General features: G+C 40.3%; 2 protein-coding genes across 8 annotated transcripts in view; one reads left to right on the top strand and one right to left on the bottom strand.

Moving 5' to 3' along the window:
- Positions 1-26957, top strand: part of LOC136341985 (uncharacterized) — a 185995-nt gene that overhangs the window by 57380 nt on the left and 101658 nt on the right. For 6 of the 7 annotated variants that reach the window (XR_010732570.1, XR_010732568.1, XR_010732572.1 and 3 more), the window contains exon 3: positions 1648-1731. Coding sequence is in view for 2 of the 7 variants with exons in the window: in XM_066287419.1 (XP_066143516.1) it covers positions 1648-1731 (84 nt within the window). In the remaining 5 variants the exon portion in view is untranslated. Of the gene's footprint in view, positions 1-1647; positions 1732-5667; positions 5937-26957 lie in introns of those variants that run through there. The other variant, XR_010732571.1, reaches the window with a different exon arrangement.
- olf413 overlaps positions 1-26957 on the bottom strand; it is a 66655-nt gene that overhangs the window by 28706 nt on the left and 10992 nt on the right. The window contains exons 2-3 of the mRNA XM_066287387.1: positions 21956-22273; positions 3563-3727 (exon numbers count right to left, since the gene is read on the bottom strand). Coding sequence (XP_066143484.1) covers positions 3563-3727; positions 21956-22225 — 435 coding nt within the window. The 5' untranslated portion in view covers positions 22226-22273. The remainder of the gene's footprint in view (positions 1-3562; positions 3728-21955; positions 22274-26957) is intronic.

Raw genomic sequence — 26957 nt, 5'->3', positions numbered from 1 at the left:
TGGCAGGACGTAGAAACATATTTTTTGTCCCATTTTAAGCACATAATAAGAAATGACATGAGCTTATGACATGTGGGAGTCGCCCCTGAGATTGAAATAAGTGGCATTTTGCGAAGTGGTAGCAAATGAAAGTTTTATCCGACAAAGCAATTAATTCTATTTCGTGCACTGCAGTTCACAGACTTGGCCTGTCAGCTTAACCGCAATACTGAATGTACGGAAACTTGACTAAACCGACCTTATTTCTCCATCTTGACACGCTAATACCGTGGGTAGCCGACTGAATCTACCCAGTTTATTCAGCCTCCTCTACCGACTAAAGTAACGTAGAAAGCTGACTGCAGCATAAAATATTCCAAATTTGGCGTGTCGACATAAGACTCAGAAAAAGCTGATGGAACCTAAATACATTTCTCAGTTTTTTTACCGTTATAGGTGTCGCGAAAAACCGACTAAGTTTTAGAAAAAACCATTTTAACCCATTAACTCGGGCGCAGGAACTTAGCCGAACCAGCATTATATTTCGAACTTGACAAAAACGAAACCAAACGCCGTGGAAAGCCGACTAAATCTACTCAATTTATTGAACTTCCCCTACTATCTGCAGTGTCCTGGGAAGCTGACTAAACTATCGGCTGGTTTTGTGTGAGATAAAATTTAACATGAAAAGGATCTGACTGAACGAGTTTTAGTGTCAAAATCAGGTCAGCACGGGATAGCTCAAGCTAGAGAAAAGATCAGCAGTGTATTTAAGGACCAACCTTTTAAGGAATTTTCCGGTTTTTGGACCACTGCCTCAAAAATTCTATGTGACCGGTGGCAGAAACAGGCAAACGTCTTTTTGAAAAAAACGTGGAATAGAGAATGACGTAGGACTTCGTGCCGTTCACGTAGGCGGCAGTCGCACAGTGGATACAAATAAGAAATTTAATGGACAACTGCTTAAAATTTATTAGAGGAATTCGCGTATACCTCAAACTAGGCTAAAACTGTCCATTTTTAACTAAACTTAGATTATCTGGCCTGAGTATTGATGATATGATATTTATGTATCTCTTTCACTTAGTCGGATAAGGATCGATATACAGGGTTGCTCATTAATGCGGCAAATTGGGATATATCAGTAAATGTGAGTTTTAGAAGGAAATGTTTCATATAAAAGTTTTTGATTCTTGAGAGGTACATATTTTAAAAGTATTTTCAAATGTGCAGAGTCCGCCATAAATGTGTGGTAGTACACAGTTTGCATTTTTAAATGGAATCCCTCAATTTTGTTTACCATTTTCGGATTCATCGTAGATTTTAATGTAAGTTTATCTAAAAATGTTATGTCGAAAATTTACCGTTTTGGAGTTATTTTTAGACCATACATGTATAAGAGAGAGTCTTATTTTTGCCTTAAAATGACCCTCAGGAATAAGTACATATACTTAGAAAACAACCTGTATATGTAAAACGTCGATGAGAAAAAATTTTTAGCGTTCCTTCTATTTCCCCGAAAGCCTGATCATTTGATACTCATTCATTGGTATTATGAAGCATTATTTGGCTAAAATTACAACACTTTAATTATTATTACTGCTAAATGGTGCATTTCACATGAAACTGAGTATATTAGCCAGAATTCAATATTTATTTGAATTTCAGCAAGTGTGGGAGGCGAAAATCTGGGGTTCACGAAATGGAACCGACTGAGGATCAGGACGTATATACCCTGTTCATCGGGAAAAGGTAACTTTATGCATTGAATTGTGATATAAAAATTTTTTTCATTCAATTTGAACGAAATTGCCTAATGGAGACAGGCCAGATTGTGTAGTAGCACTTACTGCAATAGCGATTTTTGCACTTTTAAGCATCGTCACCAGAAAGGTATTTAATGAATAAATCATATCAGTTTCAGTACCAAACTCTAACATTAAGTTATCTGGATTTTATGCAACCGAGTGCTCTGAAAATGTAGATTTTTTGAATTTATTTACCCGATCTGGTATTGATGTGTTAATCCTCTATGTGGGACCACAATTAATTAGTTACGCCAACTGTTGCAAGTAATCATGATGGTATACTGCATAACATAAATGAGTAAATTTCTGCGCCAGCCGTTCTCTCCTTCAGCCCCCGGTACTTTCGTTCCCATTCGCCCACAGCAGGTAGTGTTTTCACAAAAAAAAGTTAAAAATAAAATCGTCACCTATTTGATATTAAGACAAAAAAAAATCGTAGTTAGCCAGGAGGATACAGCGGAACTGACCGACGTCCAACGTTATTTCATCATTTCTATAGCGACTGCCCGGACTCGTGGAATCATTGCCGAAAGTAATTCGCAGAATTTTTGAAGGATCGACTGTTTCTTACGGTCTCGTGAATCTGAGCTTTCCTCGCAGACGCCAATACTCTCTGATCCGTGAGCGTGTGGGCCGAAAAACAGCTTTCGAACTCCACGAAGGAAACCATATTACATTTCTTCGACTTTTGCCGTTTAAAACTTGAACCATTAGTGTCAAGACTTTAAAAAGAACTTAAACCCTAATCCCTATTTCCGTTCGGTTATCTGCAAGTCACCGACGAGGAATTCGGCGCACTCTAAGCCGCGTCTTTCTCGCTCCTTCTCCCGTCAAACAAATGTCGAAGAACCGTCGGCTTTCGGTTTTCGAATTCGATTTAAGTGGACCCTTTTCCATATTTTGCTAATAGCGTTGCCTATTTCTCAAACCCGATCTGACAGCCCTCGACTTGGCGCATTTATCTTTCCTCAGCAATCTTGTCAGTCGCTAATGATGAATTATGATGTTAAGTTTGGGTTATTAGGTAAAACGAGCGGGAGTTCGAAATGTTACCCGAGCGTGAATGTTTTACTGAGACTGTTTTGCGAGGGCAGAAAAAAAAAATTCTAGTTCTAGCTGGAAAATTCCTTGAAGAAAGCTTAATTATTGCGGTCTCTTACATGGCATAACCGAGCGCATACAAGAAACGAGCATTCGACATCTACAGCACACGTATCAGTATTGAATAATGAATGAGGCACTTCTTCTTGATATCGCTACCACTTCTGGGCGAGCAGCGACGTAAATAAGACAGTATTTATGTAAATTTCGAGCGAAGGCCTGAAAAGTAATCTGGATCGAGTAAGACAAACGTCGCGCCATTGTCTTGCAAGATTTAAGCCGTTTTTACATACGATTGAATTTAAATGGTGAGATCGGTGACAGCCGGTCATCGCTTATTCGACGCCACTGTACCCTGAATTTTTAACCTTAAAGTTAAAACTTTTCAAGGCGGGGCAAAAAAGTCGAGTTCCTAAAATGACATTCGTCCAACTTTATCACTTCAACCGCATCGTTCTTCAATTATTCAGCGCCGACGTTTCCCGCTCCGCAGGCTGGAAACTGGCCAGGGGTAGATTTAAAATTGCAAATTTCGCATTTAAACTTTTACCCCCCGATATTAATCGAATTATTCCTCCGCATTTTATCGGAGGCGAAAAGTTGCACAAATGGAGAAGTTACGTTCAGGAAACTTTGCAGCTATTAATTCGGGAAAAAGTATTTGGAAAACTTACCGTAATGGGGATGTCGTGGTGGTCGCAAGTGTCCAATCGACGTCTGAAGCGCAAAACGGTGTGAGTGCTGTTCTCGTAGCCCAAGAGGAGCTGATAGTCTTGGCTTGGGTCCACTTCGGGTTCACGGTCCAAGGCACTTCCAGGGGAATCTTTCACGTGACGATCCTGGAGTTAAAAAAAGAAACTATGATTTTTCCGCGTCCACCAGAGTGCAGATCTTCGACAAACAGACACTTTTTAACCGTCCATTTCAATTTTGGCCAACGAAATTCGCATTCAAAGCCACTGCGTTAAAAATGCCATGTGTTTAGCGACTCAAAAACATTTACTGTCACTTTTCCCCTCACGTTCTAGAGAAAGAAGGATGTATGAGCAGTAGTTACCGCTTTTGACACGGTTGCCAGTGGCATACTGGTGCCAAGCAAGAATTTTAATTGACAAAATTTCGTGATTGAATTTATTACACGCATGATTGATCTCGAACCTAAATTTAATATTGGACCCAACCTGACCTAACCACAAGCAAAGTTGATCTCCTTCTCTTTCTTCCGAACTATCAGACAACTTAATAAAAAGTCGCAATTAAAAGCGAACATAAACGAACATGGAGTCGCTTAGAGAGGGCATAAATTACAGGGCCTATCGTCCGAGCCATCTAGGCTGACGATCGGGCCCCAAACTGCGTATTTATTTAAATTCGACATGGGCGAACTGGTCTTTAACACTCAATGATGCACATTAATCCTCAAATAAAAAGGTTAAAGTGTTGTATGGAGTTTGCATAATGCGATCTCCACGAAAAACGACGTGGGACGTATGCTAATTCTCTACTCTGACATGTCATGGGCATTCAACAAAGTTTTGCCGTTAAGGGATTTTTTATGAGCAAGTGGTTTCACGTAAACAACTTTCATTTGCGCACAGTTCAAGCCATGACCGAAAAAATTGCACTCTAACCCACTGCATGAATTCGTAACTGCCACGTGTCCTGGTGACAGGAGAGAAATATTCACTATCTTGCTCCAACCCCACGCAATAGATGAAGATAGCTATCTCGTACCGAGCAGTCCACACCGCTGAGGTCCAAAGGTAGCAACACGCACAGCGAAGACGAATAACAATTTAACGGACAAATAGGGTTTATGTTGATTAACGCAAAACCTTACAGCCGATTAATAATATCTGGGTGACAAGATTTATTGTTATCGAAACTTTTGCCGAAGATAAATTTGAATAAAACGACGGTCGCCCAATTAAAGGTGCAACCAATAATTTATCAAGGGTCTCGTTTATCTCCAAGGGCGAGCCGAGTCAACCCTTTGGTGTCAGAAGTGCCGTGCAGCTTGCGGCTCGCTATCTTCCCCGATAACGACCCCTTAAAATCGCTTAATTACCGCCCGGAATGGGCGATATATCTTTGGCACCAATGACAGCGCGTTTATCACTTATGTTTCTTGCCGTAAAGCAGCTCCCGGAGCACGACAGGACCGTATTCGCAAACATATAAACAGGAATTCTCTCTATTTCCGGAGGGCTTATTACAGGGGAATAAATTGAAGGACAGATGTTTAAGGTGTCATTAAATCCGGCCACAAAAAGTACCGGTGAATTGGAAGAGATCTAATGATGGTAGCAAGACCGCTAATCATCTCCAAATCGTATTTTTTCGAGGGCAATCTAATTATTTATTCAAAAACGCCACGTCACCATTAGGGTTCATTTATGGTTTCCTTAAATAGGATAATTTTTTATTCATATGTCGGTCCGAGATATCGAAAACGAGCCAGAATTAGTCGTATCCAGGGATTTTTTTTTCAGATTATGTCCCCGTTCTTGTTAACGTTTTCCGTTTATACATAATAATTAATAATACAATACATAAATAATATTTTATTACTTATAATCGCTCCTAGTTCTCATCCATCGGAAAAAATTCCGTAAGCACGAAAAGCTCCCAAGGGAAACATTAACTAGAGCTTCGCATGCATAGCATTTAAAGCCCCACCGCAAAAGCCATTTAAATGTTGATTCCCCTTTCCCGGGCGATTTTCAAAATTAGTTCTTCTCGCTTTTCCGGTATTTGCCTAATAATAATCTCTTTGCAGTTCCTTCGTCTGATATCAGATCTGAAACGCGATATTGGTTGCGGCGGACACCTCGAGGACGATTATCGCCATCCGTACGATAACTATCTCCGAAAGCACCTAATCATGTAATAGTTAATATCTGACACTAAAAGTCCTTTTATGGACAATACACGGGAAATTTAAGTACATAATGTGAGGCCAATAAAGTTAATCGTTAAATCCGGATAAAAGCTTTACGACCCTCATTTGGGAGTTTCCTTAAAATAATGTTGTGTAGCTTTACGATGGCATGTTTGTTTTGTAGGCTATTTCAGCCTTTAATTATTGATTACGAGCAAATAGTTGTGCCTAATGAATGCTAGGGAAAATTATGTGTAAATGAGCCGTTTCGATTCGGGTGAGACTTTAGATTATTGATTTCCAGCCGGTTCTATCGAAGTCCGGCAAGAAACGCGGAAGATAATGTTTTTTTTTTTGTCTGGGTCTAGACACTCGTGTTGATGTTAATTATAAACTTGAGATGCGTTTAAATTAATTATAAGAAATAATATTAAACTGAATTTTGTCGGATAAATTTCTATTGCTGATCCAGTGCTACTTACTTCACCCATCACGCGTATGTAAAAGACAGTGACGTGCAAAGTTGTGGGCAAGTACCACGGGTCGAAATGTAAACTTCTTCGGTCAAAATTTTATGTTGTGTTCATGGTTGCCCAAGTAAACCAGCATTTCCACCGCCCAAGTTGTGCATGTGCCCATGAACCCTCCAACAGGTGCTGTCCTCCAAATGAGGCCTGCCAAAGATGGCAAAAAGGTGTCTGCTCCAATCGACTGTTCATATCTCCAAGATATCGATTATTGAGAACACCAGAAACTCTTCAGTATTCTTCCCACGTTCCCGTTCTTTATTATTTTTTTACGGACTTGACAACCTAATTTCAATATTCCAGATCATCTAACCCCAATCTCTTCCCTAATGACCCTCAACTAAGATCACATAAAACGAGACGTCAATTAGACGAGAGATGGTGCCAATCCGGTTGTAAATTAACTTAGTCGGGACCGCACACGGTTCCAGATGGTTCTGCGATACGCAGGCGCGTTCATATCTGATTGTCTCCACCACATATGACCAACCTGGGTTTCGTGGCATCAGTTTCGTTTTTTATCGTACATTTTAGGACAGTGGTGGCAGTCTCCCACATGAGCTTGTTGGCATTTTTTGATAAGCATCTGCTTAACGGGGACACAAGCGCAATTACGGCTCTAATGACCGTAAGTGGACGTGTCGCCATAAAATTATCCCGTTTCAGATTGCGACAACTTCAAGTTAATTGCTATGAGCTTGCATTATTAGCGTTACTTCCATGGGAATGTGCGTTACGCCGCCACTGACTATACATATTCATCGTCGTGTCCTAAGGTTATTTTTATTTATAGTGCGATGTAAAAAGGAAATTATTATTTCCCTTATTTGACTTCATTACTGTGAAACAACGCCTATTAAGGCCAGTGTGTATACGTATCCGAAGCGAGGGCAATTAAAGAGAAATTCCAGTGAGCTGTAAAGACAAGTTGTAGGACACGGTCGATAAATTTCTTGTTTAGTAAAAATCCCGCACCTGTTCGAAATTGCTGAAAATGTTTTCAGGGCTTCTGGAACAACAACTGGAAAAGCGGCACGCTCGGCATACGAACGAGCACATAAAAAAATATTCTTTTGCATTGGGTTGTTACGTATATATTTTATAAAGGAGGAAACTCTGCCAAATCGTTTTATAGCTCGGCTACATGCAAACTTCCTTGTTTCGGTTTTACTTTTGCCAGTCACGTAAGCGGCTACAAAAACCGTTCCCAAATTAATATTAGAACTGGCCGTGTGCAGCTCGTTCCTGCATGGGGGCGAGTACTATCATCCGAGTTCTGGTAAAATTTAATTACAGCATCGTGACCCAGCGCCTTTTTTCAAATTGTTTCTCTGGAAGGATGTTCGTTAAAGAAAGCCGACGATCATTTTTGGTAATTATTAATAAATGGGTGAGTCCAATATGTGCGCCAAACCAAACGGGGCTCGTACGAATCAATTTACCTTCAATTTTTTATGGGGCCACCTAATGGAGTCGGCCGCGTCTAACGAAGACCGTTTTTAACGCTATTTCAAGCCTTAATGAATTGTCCACGCCGGCTTTCCATTATTGGAAGGACCTCACGGATCTAGCTTTGAACCTGACTCTCATGTCGGAAAGATTAGCCCGATATCTCACGGTCTGGAAAAGGGCAAAATGGCAAAAAGCTTCGAGGTTTTAACACTGCAAAACGCTAATTAATTTTCTTTTTACATTCGAATGTGTGCCAAACCTGTCCAGTTGTTTCCGAGAAAAAGCGGCCTTAATGTGGTTTCGTTCGACTTGAGTTATGGCGTAGCCTTTTTCATTTCCAATGACGTCTTCATTAGTTTTGATATTGGATGTCTGTGAGCTTAAAGATTTCCTGATTTACACCCGGAGAGCGTTGTAATCGATACAGACAACAAGGAAAGGATTTTGGAACAGTTTTTGGGAGATGATTTATGGAGTAATTAGGTCAGCAGAGCGGCGCTATTAATTTCATTTTATCATCGCGTGTCAACGATGTCAAGTGTTCACAATTTTTCAATCAATTCAATAATATGCAACAATTGCGCGAGCGGGCACGATTACTGCCACATTGCCACGGGCAACCCAAAAAATCGAAGTGAAATATCTAATTTTGTCCATTTAATCTCTCATTTCCCCCCGCGGTGTGCGCTAATCGACGGCACGTTAACCGTCTTTTTCTGGTACACGTTCTCAGCTGAAGACAGAAGACGTTCCGTAAGTGTCAACTACGACCTCCAACGGTTTCTTGGCCGTTTAGGGCAGTGGAATCTTTGCCGTATTTTTCGTTTATGGTTTGCAGACACTGACATATTGGTGGCAAATAAGAATTTTCGCAGGTTAAAGCATCAGCAATGTTTCCATAAATTCCTACAGGGTGATTACGTCCGGAGGCTACGGAAACTGCAAATGGGACAAATCCAACCTCGGTAAATGGGGGCGTGCCCCCCGGTGACTTTGATGTACAAAGCTACACGGTGGACCAACTGCGACGCACGTCTCGCAAATGTTCCACATACAAGAGTATTTGTACTGGCCAACCGTATCCAGGCCATGGCGTGAAACAAACGAGCTCACTCCAAAATATTGTTGGTCTGCCTTCATGGGGGGAGGGGGGGGGGGCATTAAATGGGGACGGCTAGCCGATAGGGGGAGTACCAGACGTTTTTTGGAATTTTCCGGTATAAACACAGTGGCGGCAAGAGCGATTTCAGGAGCCAAAAACACATTCTGTAAATTCAAAGGAATTTTCTAATCACTTTTGACTTAAATGGCCCCAACCAGCCTAATCTGGGTACCCACTAATGTGTGGCTCGGGACATTAAATTTTAAATCACCACCAGGGAGTGAGGTAAACGTAAGAGGTATTTAAAAAGGCTGTGGCGGCAGCCGAGGTTTATTATAATAGCGCTGGATTTATGCGCCTCTTAAACATTGATATTCCCTTTACACGACGATGTATAATGCAGAGAAGCGTCTTCCTTTATGTGAAGATTAGGCTTATGAATGACCCGGCTTCATATTTCGTAGAATTTTTAAGACAGGATGTTGGATCGATCGAGCGAAAGAATACCTAATGGGGTTGTTTGTTTTTCAGGCCGCGAGGCGGATCTTTATTTAATTTGGAACTAAAAATTAAAGCCAATTGAAAGTTTAATTAAAACAGGATTAGAATGGACGGTGGAGCGTAATTAAAGCGGCATTACTTATTTTATACCTGGCCTGGGGGCTTTATGCCTCGCCGAGACGTCATTTTAGTTTTGCGTTAAACTTTAAAGCTTCCGTAATTAAACATTCCGAATTGAATTTAACAGTGGAATGCAATGCTGAATAAACTCGCAACTCTACACCACTGTTTTAACGTCTGCATTAATTTCCCTTATGAAACGGAATTGCAAAGGTTATTGTGTTTATTATAATGTACTGTCCATGTTTAGTTACGGAATAGTTATTAAGTATATAGATCGTATATATCGTGGCTGAAGGTTTTCAAGATCAATTAAATAAAAGATTATCACGCGATTTCCTGTATCACTTCAACTTATTTACTCATAAATTTTTCATTCAATTTGAATGCCTCCGTCGCATGCCGTCGATCCGCAACCACTACACATTTAATGCCGCAAATCAACTGCTGCCGATCATACAACCGTCCTTTATTATTCAGAAGTAAACAAAGACAAAGTATGATGAATCGATCTTGCTGCTCCGCATAAAGCGAACGCGCATCTGGATACAGTCGGCCCCCCCAAGTTAAAAGGTCCGTTATTGACGAAATAAGCTAAGATTCTCCAGTTAAGGGTGCGACGTTTCTCACTCTATATTTAATTAATACTGATGTGCGTAATGAATGCAAAATTTCACGTTTAGCGGAAAACGAACTTCTTGCTGTAAGTATGCAGTGGCGTCCAGATTAGTGTGAATTTAATGGGATCTTGAAAGCCGTGTGAGATGCAGAGACGGTCAAATGGGTAAAGTTTACGGGTATCTTACAAGAAACTTCTGTCCGATTTACGAATTGCGTTAGTTTTTTTGTCCTCCTTGCAGAAGTTAGTGAGGTAATTGTTATTTTGTCTGTGGCAACTCTTGTTTGCCACCACTGTGGCGGTGTCGTCAAACCTTACTCAGCGCCACCTACTATGCGTCATGTAGTACCTTTTATTTGGTACTCGAAACAATCTAGACAACGACTGTATTGTACTATTATGCCACTGAAAAATTGTATTACGCCGAAATTTGTCAGAAAAGTCAACAATCGTGTTACTCTAAAAAGCAAAACGAGTTTTGAATTCAGTTGTCACATACGTCACATTTTCTGTCTCCATTTAAACGTGTGCAGCAGAAAAAGACGGCCATAGAACTCCAATCAGTTGCCGCTTCCTCGTTAATTTTATGCATTAAAATTTGTTATTTAGCGATTCTGTCTAATGTCTGAATTTTTCCGGTCTTTTTGCTTCCGCTAATTTTACTGGTGTTTTTCCCCGATAGCTTCCGTGCAAAACAACCGCTATAATACAAAACAAACCTCTTTTAAAGCAGTTTCCCGCTCCACTCTTTTCTTTCAAATCAAAAATTTTAAACAAGCCATAAATCCTGAGACCTGAGCAGAATAAGTTCCCAAGACAATTTTTTTGTTCAACTCGCGTGTGCACCGATTGAATTTTAATCCGTCCCTGTCCTAATTTTTTGCCATTACACGATGCTCGTTGATGGGAATTTTAGGTATTCGTGATTTAATAAAGTCAAAAACGATTGTAAAACCGTTCTAAACAAACGCCTCGAACCAATTAGAGCCGCGTTAATACTACAATTATTATTATTCAACCGTTTTTTCGCAATAGTTAATGCCTCGCAGCCCGGTTATTAACGTTATGTAATCTCGGCCCAGTCAGGATATTAATTTGCGCACCTAATAGCTGGCAAATTTGTACAATTTCCTTTGAAGAATGCAATTTAGTTGCATCATAAATTAGAGCTAAATTTGTAATAAGGCTGTGGTGGGAATTAAAAATGAGGCGAGAAAAGCTTTTATGCGAATGGGTTTGATATAAAGTGGCTCATAAAACAATTAAAGCCGAAGTGTCCGAGCAACAAGCCCAAACAAAGCGTCAAATAAAGAATGTTGATTATACATACGGGCCTTTTTACAAAGGCACACTTAAAATACTTCTTCCCTTTTTTCCCTCGGGGGGATGAAACATATGTGAAGATGCTTTGTAATTTGACTCTACTCCCAGTGGCGTCACTATCGCGCCCTACGAGAACCGGGAAAAACATCATTTTTACAACTAACTTCGATTAGTTGACTGCCAAAGGAGTAATTTGTCTCTGGGGTTGATTTACGATCAGGAGGAACATAAATCAACTGGATCTCGGACGGGAGCAGTACCAAATGGCGCTTGCCGTCGATTTTTTCCCCACACCAAAGTCAGCTTTTAATAATGGACAGCAAACATACCCGACATGAAATATATGCTCCGTTCGCTTTGTCCACGCTAAATCAGTCATGTTTTTGCCATGTTGTAGCGAAACCATTACGGTTTTGTAAACATTGTCGTGATTAGTTGGAGATAGAACTCGTTCTCCAGTGTTTAATGGATTTCGTGTATCTGAGCGAGCAGAAATATCCGATTTGAGGCTACAAAAAGCCTCGTCCGACACAAAAAGAGACAAAAAACCTCCTAATAGATATTAATTATAAATCTCATCAACGAAATTATAGGATCGCTGCAAGAGGCAGCGATTATAAATTATCCCGAGGAATTCATCGCGTTTCATCTTCTGACTCAACGAAAAAAAGGAGCGATCGTCGGAATGTCATTCTCTCCGGGTGTCGGCCGTGGAGAAATATATAAGTTTCTGAGAATGGGTCTTAATTTATGACTCTATTACGTTTGGGCACCTATAAACTTGCCAATTATCCACCACCCTCAGCAGAAGTGTAAACAAAAATTTTTCATTCGTTTTCTTTCGCTACACAGTTCGTGATAACTCGTCGCTTTTTTCGCTCGATGAATGTTTGTTTTGAATTAAAACGGAAAGAGAGATTTACGGACAGTTCCGAACAGGACAAGGTTAATTCCTATTTTTGTTGGTTTCCCCCGTTTTGCGACATATTATGCAACCCCGCTTTATTCCTCACCTTTTTTCACGATTTTAGCCGATATTCGTATACTCTCACAGTTACAATTTAAACACATTTTTTATCCCAGGGATTAGCTGGAAATTGTTTATTTGTCCGTTAAGATGCGCGTTTGGCACCGCCGTGCCATTGTCACCAATTTACGTTCAACGGTAGCTACACCGCGTCATGTACAGTGGTGGCCGAAAGTAGACGACCAGAATTTTCAATTAAATCTTGCATATGGGAATCTATCTGTTTCTTATGCATGTTTGTTATTTGTCGCAAAACACGTTACGAAAACCAATAAACAAGTGCTGATAAAAGCACCTTAATGTCAATAAAAGAATAAACCTTTGGAATTCACCTGATCAAAGGTAGAAGGAAAATTTTAAAATGAAAATGGAAACATAACGATTTCCTTCAAATCATTTCAAAACTCAATTGGGACGTTTTCCAAGGCACCAATACATGGTAAAATACCCATTACCGCTAATGACTGCCTGACATCGACGCGGCATTGATTCAATCAATTTGCTTAATATTGCTGGATTAATATTTTGTCACTTTTCTTGAATTTCAGTAAACAGTTCATCGCGATTTGAATAATTTTAATCTCTCAATCCTTAATCGACAACTTGCCGCGGGTTTTCTATTCGGGATTCAGATCGGGCGACTGGGAAAGCCGCGTCAAAATCGGCACTCTTTCTTCTTCAAGAAATCGTTTATCTAACTTGGAGGAATGTGTGGGATCGTTGTCGTGTTGAAAATGGAATCTTAAAGGTACATTTTCTCCAACATAAGGCACCATACCATTCCGAAGTGTATCCCTGAACACAAATCTGCAAATGATTCCATTTATTCTATGTAGTGGGCCAATACCAAAACCGCTGAAACATTCCCGTATCATTACCGATCCTTCCCTCCATACTTAACTGTGGGTCTGGTGTATTTAGGGCTTAATCGCTGACCAGTGGGACGTCTAATGTATTGAATGCCATCGGAATTAAACAAATTGAACTTGGATCCAGCGCTCCAGCAAACACGTTCCAAATCCCGTTTGACTCAATGAGTAGGTTGTGTAGCAAATTTCATTCGGACCTTCCGACTTTCCTTACCGAGAAGTGTTTTTTCTTGCTGGCCTACGTGAAAATAACTTCTCTTCGACTAATGTTCGTTTTATAGTCCTTGAAGACATAGAAGCTCCAAAAACTTCCAGCTCAGATCGAATTTTCCATCAAGACATGAATGGATTTTTCGAACTAATAATCTCTATCTTCCGCATATCTTTTTTGTTTAGCTCCTTTGATTGTTCAGTTTTTAGTTTCTGGTTAATTGATCGAGTTCTTTAATGTCTTTTTATTATAGCTCCAATAGTGCTTTTGTTAACATCGAACCTGCGGGCAATTTACATCTGCCGTTCACCCTCACTAGAAGCTTTAACAATTCGCTCTTTTAAATCAATAAACACTTTTATACCACGACGCATGTTGTAAACAACATAATAATAATGAACCAAATGCAAATCGTGCTAAAATTTTTCTGATATCTTAAGAATTTTAAGTAAATTCAACTGTTTTTGCTACGTCTATCACTTTCGTCCAGCTTAATTACAAATATTTATTTTTTTATTACCAATAAAGTAACTTTGTCAATATTTGTTTGTTAGTTTTCATAACGTGTTTTGTGACAAATAACAAACATGCATAGCAAACAGCTCAATTAACATATAATTAAATTAAAAAATTCTGTTTGTCTATCTACTTTCGGCCACTACTCTAGCTGTCTCTGTCGGCTCTATGTGAACTGAAGAGAAGACATTTACTCTTAGCGATTAAGTAGCTTGAGTGCAGTCGCGACGTACGTCGATGTTGTGTCTTCGTGCAAGCGCATGCGCCAGAAAGAGATGTTTATGTGCTACCGGACCGTTGATGCGTTCTTTCGCTCGATATAGCTCGATTCCAACACATGATCTCACAGTGGTGGCAATCGATCATTCCAGGAAAAAACTAAATCTTGTCTTACGCATTTCTTAACAAATTTAGGTGTGCCCTCGCTTGGTGGCAGTGAAACAAAAATAATTTTTCAACGTTTCAAAGGCTGCACTCATTTGCGAATCGCAAGTTGAAGCCTCCAGTGGCGTATTAGGATTTTTATGATATGTTGGTGACACGTGTCAATGGGTCAATTCTCTTAGAGGTGCCCCCGATTTTCTATTCTTTCGATTGCATTACGATTCGCACCCTTTAAGTTTCGTATTTTTCCAGCTTCAGTTTGACGTTTCCAGCGGTAGGAAATGACAATTTCGAATTGAGGAGTTAAAGATAGAAAAAAAAATGATAGAAATTCGAGAGTTTCCTTCAGTTTTTCCACGTTGTTACTACGAAAGTTGATGTATGTTTGTGCGTTATTCGAGCGGATGCAGGCGGACAACCTCGATGTGGCGAAACAATCGGCTAAATGACGAATAAAATAATAATGAAATTTAAGAGATCTGTAACTGCGATATCACTCATTACATCATTAGTCCTCCAACACACCACAAAAGTGATTTAAATTCGAATTAAGAGCACAAACAACCCACAATTTAAATTGCGCCTTACACCTGCAAATTAGAGGTTGCCCGTTCACTTTTCGGTTGGTAGGTATTGTTATTGTTCCTTACGTGTAATCCAATGGCCAAGGCCCAAATTACTGCGTACGTTTACGTTTAAAAATGAAATCGCTATCTTGCACACACAAGTAATTCTTCCGGCACAAATAATAGTAATTTGGTGGCGAGGTGAGATCCGCTCAATTTGCGCCCGGACCTGATTAGATCTCCAAAATTGAAAAGAACATGGTTGCTAACTGGAAATTAAGATTCCGATTTCGATGAGCTCCGATAAGGTTCTCCGTGGTGTGCGCCTTGGGGCAGGACCGGAGTCGGAACCCGACGGGAGAGAGAGTTCACGGAAACGCGGATTAAGCCTGCTTTTTGGGCGGCGGGAAAGCTATTCACGAAAACGGAAAAGTCGCCGGCAAAGAAAATCCAAATTAATGAGACGAAATCCGAAAACTAAAGGAGGCAAAATATGTGGGTAGCGCCTAAAGCAGACCTCAAACTATCTATTTTCCCAGATTACTTTTAATGCCGCCCATCTATTTTAGTGTAGCGAAATCGTGGTTTATGGGGAGAAACTTCTCTAGGCAAATAAAGCTCGACGTGAACGAGTTTCAATGATTTTGAAGATAATTTCATTGTAGTTATCCTTTCAAGTCAGTGGCGCGAGTCTCTTCGCTATTCAGACGACTATATTGAAACAGACAGATAAACAAGCATAAATCTCTCCACACACCCATTTCCATATACTTTGCATGATCGCTTTAGACATGTCTATTATGCATCGATATAAATCGTGCCCGGGGAAGAGGATGCTGCAAATTTTAGGCGCATTTGTAGCTGTCGTAATAAATCTTTGACGTCGGTGCAGGCCCTTATAAAGGATTACGCCTTAAGGGCCTCGAACAGCTGCTCTTGATTGCAGAAAACAGTGGCAGTCGCTCTCTTTTTGTTATTTATTTCGGCTCAAAGTCCTGATCCTACGTGCATGACCGTCCCCTCAGGCCGGTTGGCAATCAAGAGTTGTTATACACGGTCCGATGCCTCGCAGTAACCAGGTGACATTCTTTGACTGTGGGCCGTAACAAAAAGACACTCGGATCGGAGCTAAAAAAATTGTTTAGATCGTAATAACGAGGAAATATGGTTCTAGCTGCCGCTTGTTAGGATGTAACCTTTATTAGCATAATGAGGTTTTGATGGCGGAGATGATCAATTTTTCCCGTTAATTGGAGACGACCTTTCTTATTACACAAAACCGATACAAAAACATCCATTATGAAAATTACAAAGCACTACATTTCAATCTATTCAATGGCATTAAGCGGATTAAATTTTTTACAGTTCGCCGGGTCGAAACCATTTTTATCAATCAAATTATTTGCCCTCATCCATCAAAACCCTGTTTCGTATCAATAATCCACCGCAATCGAACTGGGGGCCAAAGAAAAACAACCTAATCATGCACAACTTCCCAGATATCATCCATTAAACCCATCATGGAATGAACACGTACCGGCCGTTGATCACGGAATTTTGATTGCTTTCCGTGAGTTTTCTTTATCTATTTATTGAACCATTTTGAGGTTATTTCCACTATTAATCAGCCAGTTCTCAGAGTTCGATCCAAGACACAAATATGTGGGTCATTTTTTGTGCAGTTAATTTTTAAATTGCCACCACTTTGCGATAACAAAGCTAACTTCAGCGCCTCTGACACATGTGACCATCCTTGTTTGGTACACGTTGTTGGAGGCGAACAAAAGATGTCACGTAAATGTCAACTGCATCCAGAGCCTAATCGGCGGCTCGGAGTAGCAGAATCGCGCACTCATCATTTCCTCTTCGTTTAGAGGCATACGAAAAAACGAAAATGGCTAAATGACGTCGCGTCGGCGCAGTGGTAGAAATTGAGACACTTAACGGATGAGTGAAGGAATTTTGAGTACATTTTTCCCAATTTTTTTTGGGGTTATTTAATTTCCACGCTTCGATTCCTCCCATTAAAGATGGCCATGTCCACGTTACGCGATGGTACCCCTTTATCTGCGGTACCATTGTGCCTTTGTTTTTCGCGCAACCCAATATTAGCATAAAGTTTTAGATGACAGCAGTAGAGCAAGATGATTTAGCGCACCGAAACTCGTTATGATAATATAGCGATATACGGCTGTTTGAGGCACAGTTTCTGGTTATTTATGCCCCATTCATGTAGGAGATTTATCTGTGGGGGAAAAACGTGCCCACCGCCGTCGTTTTGGGCAGGTACGTACGCATCACGCATCTATTTAGGTTGCACTTGTGGTACACCCACCGAGGTCAGTCGTGTGACCACGGCGGAACCAACGGTCAGTGATCTGCGTACCGTGTCAAGGCTTAAGGCATCCGAGTGCAACGGCAGAGCAGATCAAGCCAACTCTACAATGATATATTTGATTCGGTTGTGACGTTCCCAACTAAAACTAGCCGAATGGACGTGGGCCTTTAAGGGCCTTCGAACCGTTAAAATTGCGCCAAAAAAGGGAACGTACCGAGAGGAAGAACGCGTAAACTCATCTTTCACAAATATGTATCTCGTTAGAGATTCTATAATCTTTAGAAGGTAGTTGTGTAACGCAGACTAAAGGTGGCGCTGGATCGATGAGATTAGTACAGTGGTATCAACTGAAAATTTTGCTGGACAAGTCACGTTTTCGGGCTGCTCTGTCCCATTTGTGTTTCTACAGTTTTCTGTGTTTTTGCAAGTAGCACTATTTTGTGTTGTCCCGAATCGCGCAACGAATCTAGCCTACCCGGCCGCTGTCGAGGCGCACCACTGCGGCCTAACAAGCAAATTGGTTTTGGTCGTAATGTGAGGGAAAAAAAAATGACTATTTATTATTGACAGCTCGTTTGGGAAATAAAAGAGCCGCCAATATAGCCGCGATAATGGCCTGCCCGAAGAGGAATTTAAAACCTTTTGTGTAGGGCGTCGTCTTCTTAATGACTTCTCTGCAAACAATTTAAGCCGTGTTGCAGCGGGAAGCGCATAAATCCTTCGGTTAACTGAAAACATGTTTGTCCCGTTAAATAATTAATTTATTTCTCTTTGATTACTTCGGCCATCTCCATAAACTTTCATCAGTTTCCAGGTGGAGGAAAAATAATTCTCCATACAAAGTTCGTAACCGGCAATCGATCTTTTTAGTGGCTGCACGGGGCATTATGCATGACTGCCGTTCCCGAGTGCGGACTTTAAATTGCAAAAAGACCGAGTGTCTAGTTCCACTTGCGAACACCGATGATATATGCCTGCCTTGACTCCCCCTTTGTTTCATCCAGATCAGGCTTCTTTTCTGCTGAATAAGTCAAATTAAACTCCGTCATGTGTCGCTTTTTCTCTTATTAAATCATCCGCAACACGTCTACAAAGCTTACTTTCTGATGTGCCATACAGAATTTTCCGTTTACTGTCGCAGCAAATTATCTTTGCTTTACGCTTTCCGCTTATTAAATCTCCTGCAAGACTCTCCCGGCACTGCCGGGGCTTTTTATTTGACTTGCGTTTTCCGGATTTTTGCCCTACTAAATCTAAAGGGAGCATTGAATAAACTGCCGCCGGTTTACAACCGGGAACTCTGGAAATACCTTTTTGACTCGTTAAAAAAAATGTACGAGGGGCTGCCGGAATCGAGGCTGGAACGGATCGCGCGCTTACGTAACACACGTGGGGCCCTGGGAATATTATTGCACCAGCCCGTAATTTCCCTATCACGATGGAGAATGGATCTCGAAACCCCCTTGTCAGGTACCTGAGCCAAGTTAATATTTTATTGTGGCCGTATGTTAATACGGACCGTTTAGATCCGAATCGCAGCGGCGTTACTTCTTTGAGAGCGCAGCGCGTATTTCGTTACTTTCTTGTCTTAACATTCTCCGAGTTGGGTAAACATCGGCGCTGTGAACTCGGAAAAATGCCACTAAAGTGCCTTTAATTGTCTTAATAACTGCATTTAGAAGTAAACCGAGACGGGTGTTTGTCCCCGTGACAACATTTTCCAGGAACCTGAAATTTTTAGAAATGCACGTAATGGCGTCAACAAGATACCCGACAGCCATTAAAGTTCACGACGACCACTTGTACCGGCTGTACAGGGTGCGTCAGGACTGTGCGATCGCACTTTTGGGGATCGTTCGGTGCGACAATGGAACGCGTCCGAGTGCAAGAATCCGTGTCCGCACACGTCTCCTCAATCGAAATTCAGTACGTCTCAGTTTATTTATACAAAATAGCACTACGGTAATTGATCAAAATATCATCCTCGCACTTCGCTGCACCCGTTTAAACGACGTGCTTGGTCTCTGCGGACTTTTGCGGAAAATTTTGATAATCGTTTTTGAACGACTTCAAACGCCGCAGTGACTCGCACACTCAGATGGTGCCCCGTTTCCTCTGGCGTTTCATAAACCGGAAACCTCGCATGTCCCGACGGAAAGAAGTTCAAAGGTGTTGGATCGGGCGATCCAGGGGGCCGCCGCCCTGGACCACCTCTGTCGATCCAATTTTGTTCCGACTGACGAACCAAATACTAAATACGAAATCCCAGTACATTATGGATAATTACACATTTGGATAATTACACATACGGATAATTACTACATTATTATGTATTTTGTACTAACAAAATAGGCTGCAGCGCCTTAGGGAAAAGTTTCCGGACATGGGTTCTTGTGCTCAAATGCCTCCTATTGTTGCACTGAACAATCGTTGGGAGCTTGATCCCACAGCTTTGAAACATCGCGCATACAGGGTGTCCATTTTAAAAATTCCCACTCTCATTACCTCGAAACGGAATAGATTTTTTTTTAATACTCGAACACGTGGATTTTATAATCGAGGGGGATTTTTTTTTTTTTAATTTAAAACTTACTGCGCCTCTTTCAATTCCCTACCCTCCAGGCCACCCTCTCAAATATTTTAAATGCTAATGGGGGTTAAGTGATACATCATTTTAAAGGACTTTTTATTCTCTCCATTTTGGTACCTCATTTGTTGCACTTGAGTGTTGCGCTATCAAGTTGAGCGTTTTTAGCCATTCTAAATTGGTTTTTCCTATAAGTGTTTTGATACTGATAGCGTTGCAACTAAGAATTTTTCATTCAAACATGTGTTACGATTAGGAAATTGTGCTAATAAACCTATTTACAATCCTATTGACTGATTTTTTATCGAGACGACCATAAAATGAAAACAAAATCTTATCACTAAAATAAATGTTTATCAATCTAATAAATTTCCTCGATTCCTCGAAAAGAAACATCTACGTAAAACATAAATTTTTTTATTGTTCATAATTGTTTGAAATGGGATGCCATTTCGACAAATTTTGATGTTATCTTGCATGGAAAATATTATTTACTTACCTGTGGTACTGGTCGATGTTACCAACAATTCACATCAGTTAAAATTTAGTGCGACAATTCGTGTGCTATTGTGAGTAATTTTAAACATGATATACATAACGCGCAAAGAACTAAAATTATTTTGATTCATGGAGAGCATGAGAGTTGCGCAACGCGAACAGCGAAAGTTTTTAATGGCAAAAATCCTAATTCGAATGTGAGTCACAAATACGTTTTAGACTTAATAAAAATTTTACGGACTCGTAGCAAACAAAAAAGGTCGTTTAGCGTGTTTTAAATGAAGCTGCTTAAATAAAGATTCTGAGAACCTTCGTTCAAGAAGTCGGGAATTCACTGCGTAGGGTCGCAAGTCAAACTGGAATTTCACATGAAACTGCACGGAGAGTACTGAAATTAAATAAATTTCATCCCCTCAAAATGAAAATTCTACAGGAATTTTATAACGACGATTTGGATAGGAGAGTGGAGTTTGTAAAGCCATGACCAACTTAATTAATAATAACCAATTTTCCTAACAAATATTTACTTTATGCGTGCACCCTTTTTGTTAATGGTCGGATCAATAAACAAAACTGCCGATAGAACTGAGATATAAAAATCGTCACATTTTTAGGGAGGGTGCTACACCCTGCCCAGAAAAAAAAATGTTTCAGCTGGTATTCTTGGAAATACCGTTATAGGAGCTTTGTTTACCGAGGAAAACTTAAATGGAGAGTTATACTTAAACTTACTTGATAACGTAATTGATCCTTTAATGGCAACTCATTCGGGAGATAAAATTGAGAGAACATCCTACAAGAAGACCGATTTATTTTCAGCAAGATGGAACTCCTCCGCATTATTTTCGCCTAGTGCGTGAATGGCCTGCGAGATGACCAGACTTGGCGTCGTTAGAATATTTTTCATGACGGCATATAAAATCGACTGTTTGCAAAACCCAACCTGACAATATGATCGGTTTGAAAAGGGGGATCACAGAGGCAAGCAAGGCTATTCCAGATGTGGCATTTGATAATATCAGAAAGAGTTCTAAATAAGCTTTATTACCGTTTGGATGATAATGTAGAACATTTAAAACATCTAATAATCTAAAAGTGTTAAAAGTAGAATTAGTAATTTTGAAAGTGTGTTTTTAAGAATAGTAATGTGAAACATTATTTGTAGAATTGATAAGGCAACAGTCAAATGTAACGTGTGATGCACGAAAATGTAGAAAATGAAAAGCCCTTTAAAATGATGCATCACTTTAACCCCCCCCCCCCCCCCCCCAACATTTAAGATGCTTGCGAGAGTGGTTCTAGAAGGTAGAAAGTTGAAAGAAGAGCAGTGAATTCTACATAAAAGTTGTTCCTCCTCGATGACAAAATCGACGTATTCCGACGATAAAAAAATATCTCGTTTCGAGTCGATAGGAGTGAGAAATTTTTAAACTGACACCTTGTGCGTTTAACAAATAAAAAAAAATCATAACATCGAGACAACGCCTGCGAAAAATCGCTTTGTGGCCATAACCATCGTTTTGGGGCAGCGAGGCATAAAACTCACCTGGAAATACACCTGTCCCTGATCCACCCAGCCGACCACCATATCCGAGCCGGCCATACGTCCATCCCTCGAAAATCCAAACCCCACATAACCCATAGTTTTCACTTGGAGTTCGAACGTGATGTCCTGAGGTCCCGGCCCCAAGGACCACAACAGCCGGTACTCGGGACTCAAATACGTCGAATGAGACCATCGGGCTGTCCAAGCGGAACCCGCGAAACACGTCAAAAACGCACTTAACACTGTCAACAGCCTTTGGCAGATCTCCATGGCGGTGTTATAGATTAGAAGCAGCTTACATTAGCATCGCACTGTTATCTGGAAATAACGTGGAAATTAGAGCACGCAGATGAAATTGCAAAAAAGTGAAAGTCTGCAATAGCAACTTAGCCATGCAATGCATGGCGAATGGGGCACATTATTCACAGCGGTTTTAACGCTCTAACAAATCGGAATTGTGTTTATTCAGTTTCGATTTCGAGTTCACTAAAATGCGTCTTCCCAGGAACGCATAATATCTACGATGGTGTTGACCCAGTCTTCAAGACCATTGAGGTCGAATGTTACAAGACCGGGCACGCAATTCGGTACTTAATTATATACACCAGTCTTCTTGTTTCCGTCTAATTGCATGCCGATTTTGAAGATATTTTGTTCGAAAACTGTGTATTTACCGTTAGGGGCTTGTTTGAATGGCATGTACGGGGGCACTTATAGGCTAAAAATTGCCTCAGGTATCGATCAGGGATTAATGGACATACATGCGGCAGTTAAAAATAGTTTTTAACTACTAGTTGGAAAAAACTTGTTTTGCCCGTTGAAGTTTGCAATTGCCGCCACTGCGTCGACTTCGATTGGTGCCCGCCGACTGCGGATCATAGACAGCCGTCCCTGTTTCTCACGTGCCTTCGGATAAGGACAGGAAATAAGTTGCTGTTGAGGAGCGCACGTGCAATTGGGCGCAGTCAAGTTAACAAATTATCGAACCGAAGTGTTTTTCTTTTCTACAGGGTGTTCGCAGTTAGAGATGAAATGAAGAACCTAGTCCAACGCGGAATTTAAAACAATATTGCAAAAATCGAGTCCGGGATTGCACTCGCAGCACTCGCAGAACGCCTAAACTAGTGCATGTTTTAGGGCTTCCTAATCCTCCCCTTCGCCGACGTCTCTATCGACGTTTGGCTCGATTTCCACAATCCCCCGTAATGAGATGAAGGCAATTATTACTAACAAAAACCAGAGTAATGGAAAAAAGATTGATTATTGCCCCTGGTAAAGGGCAAAAAGTATTACACAACCGCAACATCCTGCGCCTGTTTGGGGGTAATTATCAAGTTCGTCATGGTGTTATTGATGATCGCATGCAACACCTGGGATGTTTTGCATCATGTACGTCGACTTTTGGCCTTATGTATGTCCTAAAACGGAATCGTACCCATCGGGGCATCATTAAGCGCTCATAATTACTAATCAGCGGAGCTCCATTACATGGCGAGGAGCCTTTTGTGTCGCTTCGATTAACGTTAAAGTGTAACAAATTGAGAAATTCATGGGATTTCTCTGCACTTTACACGAATAAGTGCCTACTAGGGGCCTCCGAGAGATTCATTTCACACTCGATAATATGATGTGGAACTACCATAAACGCTTTTTAATTGCCTGTGGAGTGAATGAGTCCTTCTCACCTACCGATAAACAATACAACTAATGGGAACAAAAGCGGTTTTGCATAATACACACCGACAATTTGTAAATAATCCCCTCGCCTTTGAATTCCTATGTTACAATTTGCAATTATTATTCTATCTCACGCAATGTGAAACGACCTCAGGCCCGGCCTGAAAACAACATTAAAGGGGGCCGCAACAGCAAAAGTCGAGGACTCGCAAGATATTTGATACAATACCTCCGATTGTTGTAGATTATCAATGCCGAAATTTAAAGATTTTTAACCGATAGGCCAGTCACGACGTTGGGGAGAATTCATTACAAGAGACATCGCTCTATTATTATTATTATTATTATTATTATTATTATTATTATTATTATTATTATTATTATTATTACTATACATTACGTAAGGATCTATTTCCTCTCGTACCCACTTGAGTTACAGGTGGAATTCGATATTATGCCACGTCATTCTGCTATCGACAGACATCTATTAGCCCATTACCTATGCATTATAGAGATGGCATTTCAATTATACGTAATTTACATGTGACACACAATCCAGGCCGTCTGAGGGGCCCTTTTAATATTTTAATGCATCATCGTCTAGGATTGTTATCTGTCCAACGGGCGGTAGTGCTTTCGGTGCTTTTTGATACCGAACAGCTTTGCGTCGGATTTTGTCGGTCTTGTAGCGGTACCAGGTATGCGATTGAATACCAAATAATTCGGCAGATAGCCCGAAACTAACCAGAGAATGCCACTGGGAGTAAACGAATTTGTTACAATCGAATGCTCAGTCTGAAATTTGGTATTGGATTCGAGGCTGGATGCCTCGGACACATCCCCCAATTACCCGTTTTAGCGAATTTCTATCGACCGAGCCATTTTTCAAGTGTGCAAATCGGAAATAATCTGAGGTGGCTAAATCTGGCGGATAGGGCGGACGGGGGAAATTGATTCGATGGATTTTGGCCGTCGCGATGACGTAAGCGTGAACTGGTGCGTTGTCTTGACGAATCACGACTTTGTTTTTCGCCAAATGCGGCGGTTCTTCCTCAATTTTTCCGCTCAAACGCTGCAATAAAATTGTATAATATTCTCCGTCGATTGTTTTTTTCTTTAGGGAGATACTCAATAAAAATTATCCCACGCACATCCTAAAAAACTGACGTCGTCACCTCAGTGGATCGACCACTGTGGAGTTCGTCTTTGCAGCTGATACGATCTGCCAATATATTACAATTGTTGAGGGCTAGATTTCCCCAGAGTAGAAACTAACTCCGCTTTGATGTCGGACGGACTAAGACCTTCGAAATGTACACATTAAATCAGGTATCGATGACCAATTTTTTCCATTTTTAAAATAATTAAAAATTATACAGGGTGGAACAACCCAATGGAATAAATTCGGTATCGGCACGTTGCACCATACGCGAAAAAAATACCGAAACGTCAATTTTGGATTCTGAAATTACATCCTGTAAAGTAAAAATTTCATCCCTAAATTCAACCCCTTTTGCGCGAAAATTGCACCAATGCGAAATATTTAAATTGGAAGTATCGGCTTATGATACGTTTTCATTTCCCATTTAAAACTGCTATGGTTTTAAATTTTACTGCAAAAACTAATAGAAAAAAAAATTCAGTTTAATTAACGACATTCTCTACAATGAACCGAAAACTTATTAGCTAGTAACATTTCATTTTTGAAAATATAATAAAATAACAAAAAAAATCAATTTCGATATTCTATGACATATTCAAAATGCATGCTTGGAACCTCTTGGTAGTATCCTGGTCGTAAAAAAAATATCTTCTAGCGTTAATCCACATCTAAGGCGTAACCGACCTAATTGCAAGCGTTATTCTTCTTTTTAAGTTAACTAGATTACGTGGTTTAGTTTTGAACATCATACTCTTCACATATCCCCATAAGAACTCTAATGGAGCAAGATCAGGTAATCGTGCTGGCCATTCTGGCGATCTTCGCTTCCCTATCCAGCAATTTGGAAAAGTTAAGTCGAACAACGTTGAGATCAATTTGTTTTGTTAGTTTATTACATTATCAATAACGAAATTATATTAGTTAATAATTTTTTAGCTCGTTGAAAAAAATTTCGTTCATTACGTAAATTTATTTTTTGTTTTTTGTTATTTTTTCATATAAAGTTTAAATTACGCCAATTTCGAATAGAAAATGGAAAGACCTCTCAAATGAAATATCATAAATCCATACTTCCAATTTAAAAATTTGGGGGTCGCAAAAGGGGTAGAGTTTAGGAATGAATTTCTTACGTTTCAGACTCTAAAATTGAAGTGTTGTATCATGTAAGCCGAAATATGCAGACATTAAGATTATTCCATTCGGATGTTCCACCCTGTAGATTGTGCCCCGTTTACTACAGAAGTTATTAGAAATCGGTAATATACAGGGCGTCCAGTTAAAGCTTGTCTTCCTGATACACATATAAGAAGAGAGTTTTTCCCACGAGACTTCAAAAATTCATAATTCTACAGATCCGGACATACGTTCAGTTCTGTACAGGATCTCTGCATGTAATTTTTGGCCCGTTCGTCCCTCGTGCGAACGCTACTGACTTATGTAAATTTTTGAGGAAATTAAAACGAAACTCCGCTTGTCCATATTGGACTTATAATTCTCCAAAACTCTGTATATTTGGGTCTCGAAATTTGTGTAAAATGTCTTAACACTGATTCTTCCTTTTTTGGCCTCATGTGAAACGTGAGTAATTCAAACAAACTTTCAAGGAATGATAGGCCAAAATCTACTCTTTCCAATGACGCAGGTAACTTTTTGGAATTGTAATATTTCAAATCTCTGAATCTTCAAATTTTGGTAAAATATCTCCCATCAGTGCCTCGCGCAAAACTTCACCGATTCATATGAATTTTTGAGGAAAGCGTTGACTCTCTCTTTTGACTGATTTGACCTCTAAACGTATGATCTTCTGCGTTTTAAGACTTTTTTCACCCCGAGAAAAACAACATCTTGCGTTACCGAATCAACCCTCCTCGCCGGCCATTAGGCAATTCAGCAACTTTTCTCCCGTTCTTCGAGTACGTTATTTTTTACGAGTTTGCCGATTTCTGAACCATTTCGCGTTTATTTTACTGTTATAGACCCGGGACCCAATAGGCAGATAGCAAGATTAGCTGGGCCCCCTTCGACAACTAATAAAAAAGCAGTTCCAGATTTCTGCCCCGGGGTAATTTACCTGAGGGCCCGGTTTTACGGCTGTCGCAGTTTACAGTTCAACGAATTTTAGAGTTTTGTTTTCTTACACGAATGAGAGCAATTTCCTCAGAT

Source organism: Euwallacea fornicatus, chromosome 11 (genome assembly GCF_040115645.1).
Source record: "Euwallacea fornicatus isolate EFF26 chromosome 11, ASM4011564v1, whole genome shotgun sequence".
Lineage (NCBI taxonomy): Eukaryota > Metazoa > Arthropoda > Insecta > Coleoptera > Curculionidae > Euwallacea > Euwallacea fornicatus.
Note: the sequence above shows the minus strand (reverse complement) of the source record. Positions and strands in the feature narration are given on the sequence as shown.